The 19,544-nt window shown below is 33.0% G+C and overlaps 2 protein-coding genes and 1 long non-coding RNA gene across 7 annotated transcripts in view; 1 reads left to right on the plus strand and 2 right to left on the minus strand.

Annotated features, from left to right (window-relative positions):
* LOC126867427 (pyrokinin-1 receptor-like) overlaps positions 1–14,032 on the plus strand; it is a 30,574-nt gene extending 16,542 nt beyond the window's left edge. For 4 of the 5 annotated variants that reach the window (XM_050621859.1, XM_050621860.1, XM_050621864.1 and 1 more), the window contains 3 exons: positions 11,158–11,372; positions 11,994–12,390; positions 12,799–14,032. In XM_050621859.1, coding sequence (XP_050477816.1) covers positions 11,158–11,372; positions 11,994–12,390; positions 12,799–13,046 — 860 coding nt within the window. In that variant the 3' untranslated portion in view covers positions 13,047–14,032. The other variant, XM_050621863.1, reaches the window with a different exon arrangement.
* LOC126867437 (uncharacterized) lies at positions 6,957–11,151 on the minus strand. Its single transcript, XR_007690302.1, has 2 exons — positions 10,141–11,151; positions 6,957–9,836 (listed from the first exon to the last, which is right to left on the minus strand). It is a non-coding gene; the product is annotated as an uncharacterized LOC126867437 (long non-coding RNA).
* On the minus strand, positions 13,850–18,035 carry LOC126867431 (glutathione S-transferase-like). The gene is made up of 5 exons (XM_050621875.1): positions 17,869–18,035; positions 15,883–16,018; positions 14,869–15,036; positions 14,545–14,681; positions 13,850–14,222 (listed from the first exon to the last, which is right to left on the minus strand). The coding sequence occupies exons 2-5, from the start codon at positions 16,013–16,015 to the stop codon at positions 14,055–14,057; spliced, it is 606 nt and encodes a 201-aa protein (XP_050477832.1). The 5' UTR covers positions 16,016–16,018; positions 17,869–18,035; the 3' UTR covers positions 13,850–14,054.
* Positions 18,036–19,544: the final 1,509 nt, after the last annotated feature.

Consider the following 19,544-nt stretch of genomic DNA (forward strand, 5'->3'; position numbering starts at 1 on the left):
AAACTAACTAAATCAACCAAACGATAAATATATCTGTTTTCGATGAAGCAAACTTCCAGCTTTAGTGTATTATCTCTTCTTTATTAAATCAGACGAAGAAATGTGTTTCTATTATCCATAATTAAATGTTTAGCATTATTAAAATAATTTTTAGTATTACGACGAGTTTTTAGATATTGGAACAATCCTTTTCACGAGGTTGAGCAAAAAGAAATGTTTCGTTGAAACGTTGCAAGCTGCACAATATTTATTATTCTCTCTAGCCATTTTGTAATCTCTTCTTTATTATTCTCCACCTGTTCGTACAAATAAATAGCTCTATCTTTAACATAGATTTGCAATAATTGTAAAATAACAAATTTAAAGGATATATAAGAAGTTGCGAATGCTTGTTTTATCTCACTGTTAACTTAGGAGGGTGACTTTTCCTTCCCACCAAGAACAGATTTGCTCTTCACACGGAGAAACTAGCTTCGTCCAAGGTTCTCCTCTCTCTTTTTCTTTTTCGTTTCTGTTTGTGTAACTTGGTCAACAGGAATTCACCAGTTTTTGGTGGGTTTTGATCGTTGCCGATGCTAGAGCTGCACATTATACTTAGAATAGATACACACTGACGTTGGAAAGAGGTTTATGAGAGAGATACTGTGCGCTTTATATTGAGAAATGCGAACACGAGGTCTCTGTATATACAATGTGCATGTACATATATCCTTTCAGTGTAAGTTTCGAATATATAAGATTGTTTTTCACTGATTTATTTTATCAACTATGATAAATAAAGCGTCGTACAGTGCGACATGCAATGGACAGGTTTCTTCTTTGTTAGACTCTGATCATTATCAGACTTTGATCTTATTATTCTCCTTGTTCTCCCAAAAATCGATAGATGATTAGTAAAAATTGTACATCAAAATCTAATCGAATCTCATTCGTTATATTAGGTCGTCCGAAAAGTTTATTTCGTTTTATAAGAAAATAATGGATGCACAACATTTTCATAACATTTTGTCAAAGTACGTATGATCCATTTTCTTCTATCAAAATAAAGATCACAACGTTCGACAGATTAGGTTTCATGTTTGTATAAAGATGCGTCGTTGTAAAAGACGTGTCTGTAAAAGAAAGACACTTTTCGGACAACCTATCACATTTCTGTTTGTTGATTCTTGTCAACTAGTATCTGCTACATCTTCAACATGGAGAGCAAAGATACGTGTAACATTAATTTCCAATTAAAAAAATCTTTCTTTCTTTAAAGGACAATTAATAACATTTTAAAAAGATTACATCCTGTAATCTTGATTGTTCCGTATCAAGAAGACATTTTATTAGATTGCTATATTATTCTCTCCTCCTGCGAACTGCTACACTGAATGTTTTTAATCGTTCTAGTGAAATTTAGTGAAATAGGATTGGTGTTTGCCAAAAAATGGGAAGATTGTTTCTGGCATTGGCAGTGTTTATTTAAACGTCTGTTTCATAAAATGTTTGTTTTATAAAATGCTTATTCGAACGTCACTGTGTGTGGTCAGACAAAAAATAAATATTCAAGATATTTCAACCGAATCAGAGAGCAGGGAAAATACTAACGAAGGTTCGTTAAACAGACTTTTACTCGTTTCAGATCCACTCGTACCTAGTTTCGGGAAAACCGCATATTACATGCATTTTTTATCTTTGCTCCGAATCCTCGTCCAAATGTTGCACTCTGCATCACGTCGATGATACCATGAGATGCCGTGAGTTCGAGAGAAAAATAGTATTGTTACATCAACGATGACTTAATAATGTAAAAAGTTAAAATTCACGAAATTGCTTCAATACGATTTAAAAACGAACATCCAACGTGAACACATTTGACAAAGCTATTTTTCCAATGGCATCAAATCCACGTTTATTTAAAAAAACATTTACGTGAACAAATTCGTTACACGGTTAGCAGGTTTTTCGATAGAAAAATCTATCGAGTCGAATACTTTTTCACGTCACTGTAACTTTCTTCATTCATGTAAAGACTAACACACCAGCAGAATACCTGAGGTTGCACGAATTTGGTGACCAGACGAGAACTAGTTCTTTCTACGAACATGGAAAAAATCTAATAGCGTGTGAAGCAACCTAAGCCGTGTCCCTTTTTGAAAGATCCAATATTTCGCTAGCGTTGCAGCCAGTCTTCATCAGAGTCTAATGATAATCTCATACTTATAGAGAATGTAATAAAGTGTAACCATAAGAAATACTTTGCGGAACTAACAATTTTTCTAAATGATTTTTAAAAGCTTTTGAAACGTGTATTCGACATATTGCGCGTGTAGTTTGAAAGTATCGCGATGTAAAATAATTCGATGAAAACGATTGTCAGAAGAAGAAACTAAGAACGAAAAATTATAAAAATAATATTCGACCGTTGTCTCTTACAGATTATTCTTTTGCCGATATTATGCGTCTAGCGAATAACTTTGGACTCTTCTAAACGGTTCTTCTGCTTATCCTACAATGCTTGTTAGAGCTGTATCACTTTCGAAATACACGTGCGATATCTAAATGGTCTGAGATACAAAAATGACGAGTCTATCGAAAATTTGATTATTGGAAACGCGTGAATTTGCAAAGACCATGATTCGTTTCGTTTTTTGGAATAGGCGATGGAAAAATAATTGAACTCGCAAGCGATGAACTGATAATGAAATGATAATAAATTGCAGTGATTCGTTTGAGAAAATTCACGGTTAACTTATTAAGAATAATTCATTCGACTATAAATCTGTTCTAGCTATTCTATAAATACATCTTTGTTTCAACGTAACTACGTTAGTCTCTAACGAATAAATTCATTTACATATAATAAATTTATTTATACACCATTGGTGACGTTTAACATTCATCAAATTTTGTCGTTGCTACAAAATGGCTGGCTTAATACAAAGTTCATGAAAAATGAGCGAAAAGGCAGAGAAATCTCAGATAAGTTGGCTTTCCAAATTTACGAGTGCTCTAGGGGACTACTTATCTTCATCCACTATGTATTCGCCAGTGAAGAGATAACCACGACAAAAATTCCGGCCATCAAATGTGAAACCGGACCGTACGATAGATTTTCACCTGTCACGCGGATGAAAAGGTGAAATATTGTCACGAAATAAAGGTCCCTTGACGCGGAAGCATCAACTATCGAATATCGATCATTTTTCCATTCAGTAACTATCCAATATGGAAGAACAAGGCAATTTAGATCTCGTCTCTTGTCGTAATTTGTTTCTCTTTTTCTTCTTTTTTTTTTTTTTTTCAAATCGATTGGCGTCCGATTAATTTCTATTTCAATTGAAATTCCCGATGCAAGGATTGTTTGATATGCCCAGGATAAAAGTTTCTCGATTCAAAGTGGCTTACGAAAATAGACTTAAGCGTAATTGCAATTTTTGCAAATTGTCACGCGATTCTAATTTTTTAAAATTACTGTCGAATAACAATTTAAGTATGCGATGATTTTATTTTTATTTTTACTTTGCTCAACGTAAACTGTTTCTTAGAAGGAATATTTTTCATCAAAGCTTGGATGCTCGCCACTGAATTATTCTTTCGAAAATCGAATTCATTCATCCTTACTCTCTGTTTCATTTATCCTTACTCTCTGTTTTTTACGTCAACAGAAAAATGAAATAATTCGCACGTCATCGGTGTCGCGAAGGTAACACCAGTAGGGACCAAAAGACTAACATTGAAAAGTTTCTGTATATATATTTGCTCGATATCGATTCTTGCAGTTTAGTAGATTGGATTCACGCGACGTAGAATCGAATACGGTCAACGTCCAGTTGCTCGCTATTCCCCGTGACTGTATAAATCATTCTCTGTCAAATATTTGCCGTGCAAACAAGCACAGTTGGGCGTGTGTTCGCGAAAAGTCCGCCGGAGGAAGACAAGCTCGTTTGAAACTCGCAATTGAAATAATCGAGTCACTCTAGCGCGTTGTTCCTTTCATTTGATAGTGGAAAAATCAAGTTAAACAAAGAGCAGATGTTTTCAGGCGAACAGTGGGCATTAAGCTTGGAAATTTATACGACTGTGAAAGATTTATGATTCTGGAATAGTTATTGGTTCAAAACCATTTTGCAATTGGCTTTCTGTTCGTTGTAATTGAGAAAATTTAATTAAAGAATTCGTGAGCATATTTATAACTATAAAAATCTAGACGTTGTTACAGAAAATCTTCTAAGGAAGAAATTCTTCGTGGAAATAAATGTCTTGTATCCTTGTATTGCCAAAAAATTTACTGAACTTTTATTCAATTCTCATAATTCTAATTCCACTTTGAGTTTAATCAAATCTCTAACATATTAAACGATGTATCTTCATCGAAGACGAAAAATATTCTTCAGTTGCTATTTTTGTTTGAAAAAACTTACGAAACTTGTTGTGTCAAATTCCCATTGTTCCATCTTTTCCATTGCAACGTCGGTTATTTATCTTTTGTTATTTATCTTCTGCGTTAACTCGATGTACAAAATGTTTAACTCGTAAAACAAGATATCTTCGTCAACGGGTAAAAATTATGTTTTCTGCGGATATATGAATTCTCATAGTTCTTATACTCGGATCGTTGACAAAAATTATATACTTTTCTTACTAGCTTATCTTTCACGTTCTTTACTTCAACTGGAAAAGAAAAATCTCCAACGTGTAGAACGATGTACCTTTATTAAGAGACATAAAAATTCTATGTCCATTTAAATTCTCCTAATGCTCGACTGCAAACTCACGTTCTCTTTTAATTCATATACAGCGTTATTGCACTTGGCGCAGTTTACAACGCCTTAAGTGTCAGCCTGTATTTTTTAAATGACTCGCTCTAAACATCCTGTCACGGAACAACCAACGTTAATTAGGAGACTGAGAAATTGCGTAAAAGTAGTTGCGGGAATATTACTTGAAAGTTGAATGAATCCAGATATTGTCTCGATTGTCTATTTATAGAAGAGACTGAAATTCAAATGAAAACGATAAATCGTTCATGAAAATGGACGAGCAACAATGTGTCGTTCGAGTTGGTAATATATCGCATCGCATGATACGTCCACTTAAACGATAGATGTTCCTACGATGACGATTTTCCGTCTTTGATTCGAAGTTTATTTTTAGTTTGGTCGTTTTATAATTTATTATCGTATCATAATTCTTTACACACCGATATCTCAATTGTATTTCTATTACATTGTCGTTGTTCCTATATTTGAACGTTCGGAATTAAAAATCGAAGGTTTCATAGTGATAGAGATAAAAGGTAATCTAAATTGAAAGAAAATAAATCGGAGAAGAAGGCAGAAACGAACAGCGGAAAACGCTCTTAAAATTTAAACGAATCCAATAAACCTTCAAAATAACCCACTGAAATTCATTTCTCCATGCTGCACAACAGCTTCGTCGAGCATCCTACTATCGATCGTAAAATTCGAGTCTTGCCTTTACCGATACCCTTAAATGTAATACAAAACCTTCTTCTAGTTTTCGCTACAATTCTTCCAATGCCATAGAGTATCGAGAAACGAGCACACGCTACCGGCGAGAAGTTCACATTGTTAGGTGTTTAATAAAATCGAAAATTTTGTGAAAGTAGTCCGCATGCATGGAATTCTCTTCATTTAGAAAAATCTTTGGACGACGATCTATCAGAATACGAAGAAAATGTCCCGCTAATATATTTTTAGAAAACATTAAAATCGCGGTATGTTCCATAGAATCAGAAAATTTGTAAAAATAGCTCGCACAAGATTCTTCCACGAAAGTTCTTCTTCTCCTACCTAGTTCCTCTTCTTCTCTATATTAAAACGAAGATAAAAAACATTTTTCTACTAATACGATTATTACGTCAATACCAAAATAAATATAAAATTGACCAAAAAATCAGTAAAATACAATTAAAAAAACCATTCCAATCTCTTGACCAGCACAGCCTATAAATACGTATCAGAGGAAATGCGTGTGCGTACACGATTGTTGGATATTTATTGCGGAAACGCCTGTTTCTCAGCGTTTTCCATGGCCTGTACAATCTTATTCTGTTCACGAAGATCAGGGAATGATGGATAAGCGGCATTTTTTTATGCAAAGTAACCGACTGGCGAAACCACGACGAAAGACGATAGTGAAGGATGGACTGGAACGCGAAGAAAGCTTTCGAGGTCGATAAAATCGATCGGAATTTCATTTCAGAAGCAAAACGTCTTTGATGTCTTTCCACGCGACTTTCGAGCGTTCGAGGGATAAATAAGCTAATGTAATCTGTATGTCTGGTGAATCGAAAAGTGGACGATGCAGTTCAGAGAGTTTGTGGCTTCCGTGAAGTGATTTATACATTATCGAATTTGTGGAGTGCCGTGGATTATTGAATCTACATTGATCCGAGATTTTGATTATTGCTTTGATTATTGATAGTAGGAGAACTTGAAAAACTTCAAATTTGCTTTTATCGAATAGATGATCTGCATTGTCTTTTTATTTTCATCATGTAGAAAGGTATATTTATAATTCCATCAGTTTTTGCGTCAGAGGGGAGAATTATTATTTATACAACCTGGGTTTAGTTTTACAACAACATTCGGTTCAGCTTCGGTTGTTTCGTGACGCTGCAAGTGGAAGGTTGTGTTGTTTCCGCGAATGGTGGCATATCTTGTGTTAAGTCAACCTTGTAATGTCGTTGAGACGACTCACGAAGATTTCCTCGCAAATTTTGAAAAACCTCCCTCTTCTAAAATTTACATTTTTTTTTTTTTTTTGTTGCCTCACCATCAATGGCAACGAAAGATGTGTTTTATAAGGAAATGAAAGTTAATGTCTGTTTTTGACGAATCAAGAGTTCGAGATCGCTTTTGGGAAATGATTGTAATTTATTACGAGTTACAAAATTCGTGTTGGTTATTATATTGTGCTGAATTATCACATTTATTTAGTAAATTAAAGATGATGAACGTTTCCTTTATTTTAGAATTATCACTGATCACACAAATTCAGCTACATCGATTAAATGATAAATTTATTAATAACTCCATAATGATAGCAATAGTGCTATAAAAGGATAAAGAATAAAATTCACATAATTCAATGAAATATCCGTTACAAAAGTATGAATGCAAAAATATATTTTGTACATTTTATTCTTTATGACCAATTTTTTTTTATAAAACACAATGAACCGAACGCAAGAAATGGTCTATGAGTGTAATAAAATGTTCGTAGAAAATCTCATACTAATTATAAAATATTCAAAGAGACATTGTTGTCGTTTATAAACGCAATAACGAAATGTCAACACCAGCATTATCTTTCACGAAAAATCAAAATTATGGAACGTATTATATAAATTACATCGAAACGGATGCGAAAATACTCGAAAGCAAACAACGTTTGAATCATCGTGTTCACTGATTTTCTTTAATTCACGAACGAGATCCGATTACTTGTTTGATAAACGAGTTGACTGGCGATTATGTGGGCGCCCACATTTTTTTGTGAAATACGAATATTTGTTAGCGAGGTCGTTGCCTCGAAACCGGCAACTTTCGCCTAATGCCGAAGCGTAGGTGATCTTTCAAATGATTTAATGACCTTAATTTCATATCCAAATTCTATCGCTATTTCAATAAGCAGAAGGATCTTTAATGATCTTTTTCGAACAACTTCAACGTAAAATTAAAATAAAAGATGTTTATCAATCACTTAATATTTTCTTTAAACTTAAAATATTTTTAAAAAATGGACGATTAACTCGACAATGAGTGAAAGAACGCATAGAGTAGAAGTATAATCGTCTAAGATTTCGAGTAACTGGATATTAGTTCAGATTTTAAACAATTTGATTCAAAACGTTCATTTTATTTCTCATCATTTATTCTTTCAAAATCGTAGCTATTTTGAGGTAATTTAAATTATTTTTTAATTTATTTAATATTACACACTTGGGTAGAGTATACAATAGAATCAACTTATAAACAAAAACTTAAATCCTCTTTCGTAATTGTATGAATTGTGTATCTCGTAATTATACAACCCGTATGTTCTATATATTGTTTTTTGGTTAAAAACAATATCGTATTCTAACCTCTGATCTCCCATAAATAATTTACACGTGGAGGCGATTTCCTTTTTTACCAAAATCTGTTATTTTACGGATCACCGATTCGAAACATCTTGTCATAAACTGTATACTGTTTCCTATCCGAAGAGATCTTATCTGGAAGAATATGTTTTCTTATACAATGCAGTTTAGATGTAGATACGGTGCATTATCATTATAAAAATATTAAATTGCTGCATATATGCATGAAAAATGTCGTTCTCGAATTTCAATGTGAATTTCAATTCGAACATTTGAATTTGTGCCAATACCATTAACTAAACTTTATTTCGCTGTCGATTGTTTTATTTGAACGTCGTTCGTATTAAGGAACGAGAAACGAGCTATAATACACGGTTTATATCAACGAAATTCATCATAAAAATGTTAGAACCTCGTTATTAACAGTTATGAATAATCAGAATATTCGCGTGATTTATAAATATGAGTTTAAGCTTGGTGAAAATATTGTAAAACATATTGAAAGCATACGTACATTCTCAACTTTACGTAAGTGTGTTTATGTAAATATTAGAATAATTCAGGTTAGGTTCATGAAATTCAAGGTTGGCGACTTTTCATTAGGGAAGCAACCAAGTTGTATTTTGTGTCTCAAAATGGCTACACAATTCCGAAGATTAAAACATCGGAATCTTTATTAAAATATTCTTCCAATCCTTCCTGATTCTCTTGTTTGAAAACTTAAACAATTTTTGAACAAATAAATTCTTTCGAAGTAACCAAATTATCGAAACAATATTTTTTAATAACTTTTTCATTCTAGAACAGATGTTTCTACGAAATCTGGAGCAATGAATGTTGTTTATTATTAAAGAAACAATCGTAAAATTATATGAGAAATATACGATCAAATATATGTATTTAGATTAGGTTCATTTATAAAATCATATTATTTATCTTATCATTTACTTACGAAGTCAATATCAGATTAAATATGTTACGTTCTCTAATGTACCTGTTAGATGACATTAACGTTTTAATTTAGGAAAACGATATTTCATATTATGCGTTAATTCAGTACAACGCTTATCTAATTACAAACAATTCTGAACATCTTTATGGTTCATTAGTATTCAAGTATTTGAATTAGACAGGATCTTTCGAACGCTTAACAGTCCATTGAATCGGACTGAATCGATCACTTTCGAAAAGGTAGAAGTGCACAGACGTGAATCTAATATATATTCAGTTATTCAAGGAATCTAGACATTTACTTCTGTCTGCTCGCCATAGAACTCTCTTTATTTGAAAAGGAACTTCCGGTGAACGAAGAGCTAGTGATTTACCGGCGCAAATAATAAAAAAGTGAATGAAACTAAGATACTTGTAGATTTTCTTTCAAATAAAATGGTCGTGGGAGAATCCACTCTTTAACAGAGCAAGCAATTAAATTAGCAGTATGTTGTTACTTCCTTCGAATTATTTGTTGAATAAAAGATTTCACAGATAATTAATAAATCACGAGAATTAATGATTAATTATTTGAGTCTACCTTTTTCATGAAAAATATGTCGACTGTAAGCAGAGAAGATAGAGAAGATCGAAACGTTAAAAAGTCGGAAATGAAGGTAAATGGCCCCGGCGCGATTTGACAAAATTTACGAGCTTTTCTATCGTGCTGTTTATTAACGTCACCTTATAAGCCCATCGATTTATCTACCAAACAGTCAAAAAGCGAACTTTGTTTTGCCTCTTTATTACTATCCTTTTATTATAATTTTGCATTCTGTATTTTATTTTTAATTTTACATTTATACACAGAGTGATCCAATTGCTCCCGGCTAAAGTACGTTCTGTAGGTCAAAATAAGAAAAAACATGTTAATAAACGTATGTCACTAGAAGTTATAGATAGTTAGTTATAGATAACTAAAGTTATGACTAGAAAGATCGATATACGAAATAAGCGGTAACGAACGTTCGTTATTGGGATAAAAAGTATGAATCACGAAATGATATAAAAAATCAATAAAATTGGATTTATTGTTCTTTGAAGTTCTCGTTTATTACTCGTTGCGGCAACTCTTTTAACGATGTTTCTAATAACATATATTTATGTGATGTTTTCTCCTTATCTTGACTTAAGAGGCTGTGCTAACAACGTTTGGCCCCAAATAACTGGGGCACCCTGTATACTATTATGAATGTTCGATCGTTTGTCATAAATTCTTTCGAAATTTGCATAAAATATTACAGTTCCGAAAATTGAAGGATTTATCGAAGCAAATCTGCCTTAAAGCCTATGGAATAGATACTTTAATTAAAGGGAAGTTTAATACCCACACAAATTGCTTGTGGCGAGTTACTAATCACGATACTAATTATTTTCAGGGGTCTAAAATTATAGGTAAATATAGGAATTTAGTTATTTCCAAAATCTTGAGTTTATAGATGATCTCAATTATGCTATACAAATACCTACTTTTATATTTGATTTTAATTCCAAAAAAGATCCATAATTGTAAATGTTATCATACGTAACAGAATTATTAATATTTATTTACAAAATGTTAGAAGTATATATACTTATTGTATTCGATACCAACAACGTAGGAGATCTCAAAGATAAAGGTGTGATTATTTTATAGATCGTTTTTGTATGTTTATTTTGAATTTTTCATAATTGCATTACATCCTCAAATAATTAAATAATGATAATTCATACAGATCTAAAATACAGACGAGTTAACTCGTCATTTTGGTTGATAATTTCTTTGGACGTAACAAATAATTTTCGTGGACATCGTAATTTCTTCATTTTTGAAGTTCCTTTATTCTTTCACGCGTGGCTTTGTTTTCGTTAAAAATAAATTCTGCCATATGTACGTCTGCAAGAACTAAAATTAACATCAATGAAAATAAAATTTATCTTTATTAATTTTTATCTTTAAAATTGTAATTTTTCGTTTAAAGACGATCCGGTTAATAGGTTAATACGTCCGATTGTAAAATTATCTACTGTAAATACCAATAACAAACGCATTTATAGGAAAAAAAAATGAAACAGAAACGATTTGATCGTTGCAGTTGCAGTAGTAGTGGCGTTCTTCATCTGTTGGGCACCGTTCCACGCTCAAAGGCTGTTGGCTGTGCACGCAAAGAATACGACTGAACCGAAAGACGCGTTAGTAATAGTCTACACTATCCTCACGTACACGTCTGGGGTGTTTTATTACCTTTCCACGACAGTGAATCCACTGCTCTACAACATCATGTCCAACAAATTTAGGGAGGCTTTCAAGGTAAGTTATCACTTGAGAATTTTGAATCGAAATCTACCTGTCAACGATCCTGTTTCAATTATCAATCATCCCCCAGAGTAACGAATAATGAACGTATCTTTGTATATTCGTGTTACATTTTAACTGTGTTTTTAACTTTACAAATGAATATTTCCGTGGTTTTTCTTTATATTCTCTATGTTTTCTTCTTTGCACCCTAAAGTAGAAAACTACAGAGCTTTACAACGATCCTGAAAAATCTAAGATACTACAAACAAGTAGAAAATCTGTGCGAAGTTAATTTTCTTTCCGACAAGCTACGTGTACCGATCGATGGTACGAGTAATCTACCGACGAGGATAATAATTAACGAATGATAATAACGTTGTAAAATATAAGAAGAAGAGATATAAAGAACTGGAACTTGCTATTAACGACTTTTCACCAAAACTGTGGAAATAATAAGTGAAAAAAAAAGAAAAAAAAGAAAAAATGACAGTATTACAATAGATACTATTACAAACGTAAAAATTACAAAAGAAATCTGAAAATTAAGAAAAAATCGAACCCCCACCCTCCCTCCCCAAAAGATTGAGATGGAGTCTGACAAAGTGCGTTAAACAAACTGAAGTTAACTTTCAGTCGATGCTGTCGAATCACTGCGGATCCTCCCGCAAGTCAGTACCACGACAGCTGACGTACAGTAGCCTCTCGAGGTACGCGAGGTCCACGTTCAGGCAGACGGATGATCGTCAGAATTCGCCGTCGATCTCCATCAGCGACGACAACCAAAAGCTGAGAACGACCAATACCACCGAACTTATTGGATTAAACGATCGAAAGAACAATGGACGAAACCAGTCCGACTCTATGGCGAATAAGATCAATCATCGAGAATACAGCAGGAGCGTATCCAGAGGATCGAACTCCAGTCAGCTTACCCTGATGTCGTCCGTTAGTAAAAGTTTTAACGAAGGCAACAATAGCTTGACTGCGACTTACGTGAACATTCAAAGAGCATCGAGAGTTGTCACGCTCGGTAAGTGAGATTTTATTTGTTACTTTTAATTTTTCTTGATAGAAATATTCTTCAAGTCGTTCAGGTGAAGTCCTGGATCGTTTATCGAATATTGATTACGTCTAAATGAGCGATAATTTATAAATGTTGGAGATCGATGAATCTATTCAAAGTTCATGGCCTTCGGCTAACGACCATAGCAATCAGCGTGTAATAGTCACGTTAACGCGCAATAAAGGTTAATAATATAAGAATTGGTGAGGAAAGTAACAATTTTAAGCATCAATCAACGTAATTATTTCCACGTCAACGAGACAGTATAATATTTAATTGTCGACCGAGAAAATCAAATATTTTCACTCTTTGACGATTAATTTGTTTCGAGTTACGAGTTTCTAAGCTATAATTTTCTTAATCTTCTTTAAACAGGTATACTTGCCGGCAGATTGAGATTGGGAACCAAAGAGCTATTTTCGCCTCAACAGAAGATCGTAACTAGTTCAGCGCCGAAACCGGAAACGAGGACAGTGTTGGCACCGCGATTCCAAAGTCATCCGAGTATAGAGAGTGCAAACACTATCAGTAACTCTAGTTTAAAGGACCATGACGAGACAGAGTTTACTGGTATGGAATTGGCACGATACATGGGTGAACTGAACTGTGACTTAATCACTTAACGTTCGTTTAAGGAAAAGCGTCCCTTCGTCGAACGAGTGAAGCATAAGTACTTAACGAATTAAAGAAAAAAGTTGAGAAATTGAGGCTTTGAAGTAGGAATACGTGTATGCGAACTTCTATAGGCAACAGTCAGAAGAATCTGAGAAAGAAGAACTTAAGACTTGAAATTTAAACAAAAATACTGAATATGTATGTCTTTTAAGAGGAAGCATATTTGTAAATCTTACATTGTAACCGAACAGCAGGAGATCTTCGAACAAGCTAATGTAAATCATATTATTAGTCTGACATAAATGCTTCCCCAGTGTATTGCGAAAACGCCCACATTGAAAAGATCCAAGATCATCGAAATTTAATATTACCAATTAACACTACTGTGTTGTATACGCCCTTTCCGCGTGTTCATTGATCCGCAAACATCATTATAAATCACTGAAACGGTGAAAACTGTAAGAAAACGATTCCATGGTTCATTTTGCGTAAACAGCAGCGCTTAAACAAATTTTCTAAGAATAGATACAGGAAGAAATTGAATAATACCGTGAAAACATGATCTCAGACGATTTCAAACTTAATTAAGGGTAAATGTTATTATAGCGATACTAAACATAGAGCAAGGTCGTTTGGAAATTACAGAAAGTCATAGAGATCGTGTAATATTTTAAGGAAACATCGTTCATAAGTAATACAGTGCGAATTGATTATGTAATTAATTATGAAATTTGCTTTGTACATTCTTGTACTTCATTTCACTGAAAATACAAGTTCACTGCTTCGCAATTACAAAAGGAAAGCTCTTGAATAAATATAAGCGATATTTATTTTTCTACTCGTATCATACATAACAATTTGTAAAAACCATTCATCTATCTCATCTATGTTTTTATAAACGTGACGTAAAATTTGTATAAAACATAAAATGTAAAAGAATCTGCAAGTATACTTGCAAGGAAATAAACCAATCGACGGTCCTGTTGAACTCTAACGCACGTAGAAAGTCTCTAAACTTAAAACATGCTTTGGGGTCGGCTGTCGAGATAAGCTTTGATGTTGGGTAGCGACCTGACTTTCTCTACCAATTTCTTCAGTTCAGGGTGGTCTTTGTTGATGTCGGTTTGCAGCATGTTGGACAAGGTCTCCGATTGTGCGGCATAGAAAAGGTCAGCCCATGTCAACTACAACGACAATTGAAAATGTGGCTTAGAAATAAGTTTAAAATTACTTTAACTGGTATTAAGAAAATAAAAAATTAATCGACCCCATTTTTTGTAAATTCTTTTACTTTTACTTTACTTTTCATTATTGATATCTGAAAAATAGACTCAGATAAAGATGAAGATTACAAATTTAGAGTAATAATTGCAAAAAAATTACAAAATTACAAAGAAAATCTTTAGTAATATCACTCTTTTCGACTATTCAATTTGTGGTCGATTACTGAAGAAACAGCTTCTGAGCAGCTGATTTCTAGACTTTGCAAAACAAATAAACAATTACCTTTCCATTGACAAAGTGTCCTCCGTTTTTCTTCACCTGCTCATCCAACTTATGGAGCATGGGAAGCTTCTTCTCAGCGTTGGCCTTCAGCTTGGCCTTGTATCCAGGGTCTTGTTCAAAGTGGTATTGAGAGTATGCTATAAATTATAAATACAAAATCGATATATAAAAATTAAAACATAAATTCGAAATATTCTCTTCAAGTATACGTATGTTTTTGTGTGGACTGTTCTTCGTTTGCAAGAAACAATAATCATGAATCAAAGAATGACAGACCAAGTACTGTTAAAGTGAGTTAACGCAAGTGAGTTAATAGACGTCTACCTGCTCTCACGTCATCGATGGTGTCAACGGTGGCATCGATTAGGAAAGCTTCTTCATCGTTGGAACCATAGAGATTGTTTTTCCTGGCGAGCAGGCGAAGGATTGCTTTCGATTGATAGTAAGCCTTGCCGTCAACTTCCAAGACGGGTACTTGACCAAGTGGCATACCTGAAATATTCGCGATCATCAATAATCAACAAGTCATTAATTAATATTACATGTGAACAGAGAAATTCAAACATTTATCAAAATCAAGGCTCTTGATTTGCTCTTTGGGAAACATAGCGTAGAGATTACGTATCTTCGACAGGAGTCAAATATAATATCGTTATTTATACAGTTTATACGGAAGTCTTAAAAAAGTTTATACACTTCCATCGAGACCCCATTGGACATTTATTAATTTTGAATCAAGTATTCGTCAAATTACATTTTTTATGTAATCTGAACTTGTATCTTAAAAGTTCTTTTGTAACATAAACTGTTGAAAAGCGTAAACTTCATATAAGTGTAGTATCGTGGACGAAAGGCCTAAGAAATATCGGGCGAACTATGAACAATGTCGGGAGAGCCGAGGCGCCGTCGGGCCCATCAATGTGTCATCGGTCTTTTCAAGTGCATAGTTTCGTGGAAAAGACCTACGTGACCCTGGCTACCAGAGTCTGCAGAACACGTGTGCGGTGGGCCTAGGAAAATGGCAATAGAATGCGACAACGGCCAGAGTGTGAGTCGAGAAACAGAGTGTGAGTCGAGGAGCCGAGTGCGAGTTGAGCGGAGACAGAGTTTGCGAGTGGCGTTGCCGAGAGAGTGTTGATTGCGTTTTGGTAAAAGTCGAGTCGCTATCTAGTTATTTAGTTGCGCTGTTTTCTGTACGTTTGGCGTGAATAGTTCAGGTTGAACAACAATCGTCTTTTTCTGTCTGATTAACATCTCTATTGTCCACTCCTTGTAAATACATTATATCACGATATTACATAAGTATGAAATTAATATATTAGAATTTTGAATTTTTACCTTTTTTAACTTCCGGCCATTCATCCTGAGTGAGCCTCCTGTCTTCGAATTTAATTCCACTTTGGTGCAAAACCAGCCTAATTGGTTCAGCAAGGCCAGTGATGTTGAAGTAAGTCAATCTGTAGCTGGGCATTTCCTGTATTAAACAAACATAATTTGATGTACTCAAATTTTCTAATATTATTTTGTATTGGTTTGCTTCTAGAGTAATGTTCTAGATGAGATGTCTAGAGTAATGTCTAGAGTAATGTTCTTCTAGAGTTATCCTTCGTTTATATTCTCACGAGGGAGATTAATCTAAGATCGTACGCATTATAATAGAAATCAGTTTGAAAATTTTGTAATAATATTTCCAAATATATATATATATATATATATATAATTTTCTAAAATTTATTTATATAACTTTGTACGTAGGTAACTGAACAGTTTTATTTTAATAATATCATGAGTTGCAGTATTGCTCGTACGTCCGATATATCTTTGTCGTGATTCACGTTATATGAAACACGCAATCGCCGATGGCACAATAATGTTGCCATCTAAGTCTCGTCACTGATTATCTATTGTTACCTTCGCAAGGTAAACACCTAACGTATGTTATAAATTGTATGAAGTCTTATGTAAGGTATCTATGAATAATACTCTGCACTTCACTGAAACGCTACTTCGAGTATTTTTGAAATAAAAATTAAAAAGTTAGAGAGTTAAAAAAGATAACGATTGAGGAAATCGAAAAATTGTAATATTTGAAATTCGTGGTGCTTGACAATTTAAATATTTAGAAGTTGTAATATTCGTAAAATTGGAAATTTGAAGCACTGAATATTCTCAGGTTTAGAAGTTGAAGATTCAAAGTTGATCTCTTTGAACAAGGAAAATTCGATTGTAAATATATATAATTGCAACGCCCTCGCATAAAAAAGAATCGAAATTCAGCCATTGAATGAAATTTTTAATTGTTAATGTTAGTTTAAATAAACTCTTGCCCGTCAAACTGAAAAAGTGTAGCTGTCTAACAGTAGAAGATTCTAATTGTTCAAGTACTTCAAATTAGCGCAACGTTCATTAATATCTTCTAAAAGAAACCTTGTACTTAGTAGTTTGTAACTCACTATTACGTTGAAATTCATGTTTATGATCCGTGACATTGAACATGATAAATGAAGTGAAGGTTCGCGGTTTCTAACATTAGTTCCGTTAATGATACGAGTATAACAACTAGCCGGCTAATAAAATTCATTTTTTTACGCTGACGCATACATTACTATAGTTATAATGTCAATAAACAGAAAGGACATAAAAGCTAAGCGATAAAGAACACATGCTATCGATTGATATTTTAATTCATTTATTAATTTATTAATTTTATTAAAATGTCTGTTTAAAGTTTATAAAATATATGTAACTGTCTATTTTTTATCTCTGATATTTAGAAATCACAGAAAAACAATTGACGAAATTTGCAAAGACTGGAGAACACTTATCAAATTTTCAAATTTCCTACTTTTCTAAGGGCATAATAGCGTATTGCGCAATATTGCGCAAGAGAGTTGTGCGAAACTTCAGAGTGACTCTGAATGAAACCTGTCGCTTCTCTCCAGCTAAACGAATATGGATCAATATATTCAATGAAATACTCTGAACTTCCAACTGATGATATAAAATCAAACATCGTTCGCGAAGTTAATTACCTTCGGTTTCTGTCAATATCGAGAGAGTACAAATTATAAAGCTTCCTTTGAAAATAAGATTATTATTTGAAGTTTGGGAAGAAAATTATTTATCACGCAATAGCAGCATTTAAATGAAATTTCAAATTAATTAATTTAATAATTAATTAAATTAATTAATAGAATATAACCTATTAATAAATTTCGAAAATAAAGCCTGATGTTACATTGCCACGATGCGAATATATCAAAGTACAAACTTTTGCAGAACCTTTATTATGTGAAAAATGGTATTGAGACATAAAAGACTTACGATGTTTTAGACTGGAACGTGAACTAGACACGTTGATCTCTCGTAGAATACTGCTTTGAATTACCGACCATGAGCTTCATATAAATAGTTCTTGTAATTCTCCGAGAATATCGTTCTCCCCACCATGCTGAATGATATTCGTGTGATAAATAGCGATAGCGTACATGGCAGAATCAACTAGAATTCCTTGATAGAGTAACATCCTTCGTGGCACAGCTTTGTTAATAAGTAAATCACTTCGTAATGGGTATCATAAAAAAAGTCTATGAACTAAACGATCTACTGGGGCGTTGAATGACGTCCGTTACGGTTACGAGCAATATTTATTGTAATTATATTGTTTAGCCCGCTAAAAAGACTGTCATTGTTTGAAAAGGGAGATAAGATTCCACTTTTCTATACTCGGTTTCATCGGCAAGGCTAAATTTTCTAGTAGATTGCAAATTATTTATTTATTACGCACACAACGATAAGTTATGTGAAAGATGGTTAATTTCAAAGTTAACAAATTGTTGATGATAGGAAATATGTTTTGATTATAATTTGATGAAAAGTCAATGCCCTCTTTTTAATTGAAAATAGTAAATAATAAAATTGGACGAATTGCAATAATCTAACCAGCCACTTTCTAGATTGAGGTTAGGTTAGGCCTATTTCATAATGTCAGATTGTCGGGTTTCTGGAGCGGCAAAATTTTGCAAATCATGGAGATAGCAAAAAATCAATAACCCAATGTTACACCCCATAGAGTAACTTTTAGAGTCCTTCACGAAAAATGATTTCGCGTTTACCATATCTCGATATTTTATGATACTTTTCATATTATAAAAAAATTAAGTTTATTGAACGGGTTGAAATTCTTCAGCTTTATTTTTACAGAAATTTCGGAGTTAAAGCTATATAATTATAACAATTTAATAATTAATAACTAATATGATTATAAGTCATTAAAAATCAGGCTACGAAAGATTATAAATCTTTAAAAAAACAAGAGATAGAAAACAAGATAATTGTCCTCGTAATCGTTTATTTTGATCAAGAAGTTTTGCTAGAATGATCAACAACATTGATATGTTGAGAAACGTGTTGAAATGAGATAACTTTCTAAATAAAATTGTCGGTACGGGCCAAATTTTTAGAATTAATAATGTCAATAAGAATCTTGTACAGTCATTCTTTCGTAAGATGATTTTAACTTTATCACTGGTGTAATAATATTTAAAGATAATGTTATCAATTTATTTATATGTATCCAAATAAGGTAATATCGACCGATTCTTTAAGTAAGCAGTGAAATATAAGAAATTACCAGATATCGATTGCGCAATCCTATGCAAATCAATGTAGGGTGAAAATAAAATATTAAGAATATTTTACTAACTTCTTTCTCTCGTTTTATATTTTGAAATAGAGCATAACATTCATGAATTAATAGCTTAAGATTTTTTGAAGAACGTACAAGACGGAATACGAACAATAAAAAAGGGATGTTAAATACAAAAAATAGATTGAAATTTAGATTATGAAATATAAAAAAAATGATATTGCATAATTTACAATTATTTTCGATAGCTTACGTCAGTATGTTGGAGTGTAAACTATAAAATATTCAAAAACTGATACCATTTAGAGATAATTTAGAAAAATAATAAATTGCGGAAACCGATAGTTAAAAC

This window comes from Bombus huntii, chromosome 7, assembly GCF_024542735.1.
Source record: "Bombus huntii isolate Logan2020A chromosome 7, iyBomHunt1.1, whole genome shotgun sequence".
NCBI classification, from domain to species: Eukaryota; Metazoa; Arthropoda; class Insecta; order Hymenoptera; family Apidae; genus Bombus; species Bombus huntii.

Excerpts from the sequence above, each read along its gene's own strand:
- LOC126867431 (XM_050621875.1), bottom strand. The coding sequence starts at position 16,015 with ATGCCCAGCTACAGATTGACTTACTTCAACATCACTGGCCTTGCTGAA. Across the intron at positions 15,037-15,882 it reads ATGGCCGGAAGTTAAAAAAG|GTATGCCACTTGGTCAAGTA; the intron begins GTAAAAATTCAA and ends CGAATATTTCAG. Across the intron at positions 14,223-14,544 it reads GACACTTTGTCAATGGAAAG|TTGACATGGGCTGACCTTTT; the intron begins GTAATTGTTTAT and ends TTGTCGTTGTAG.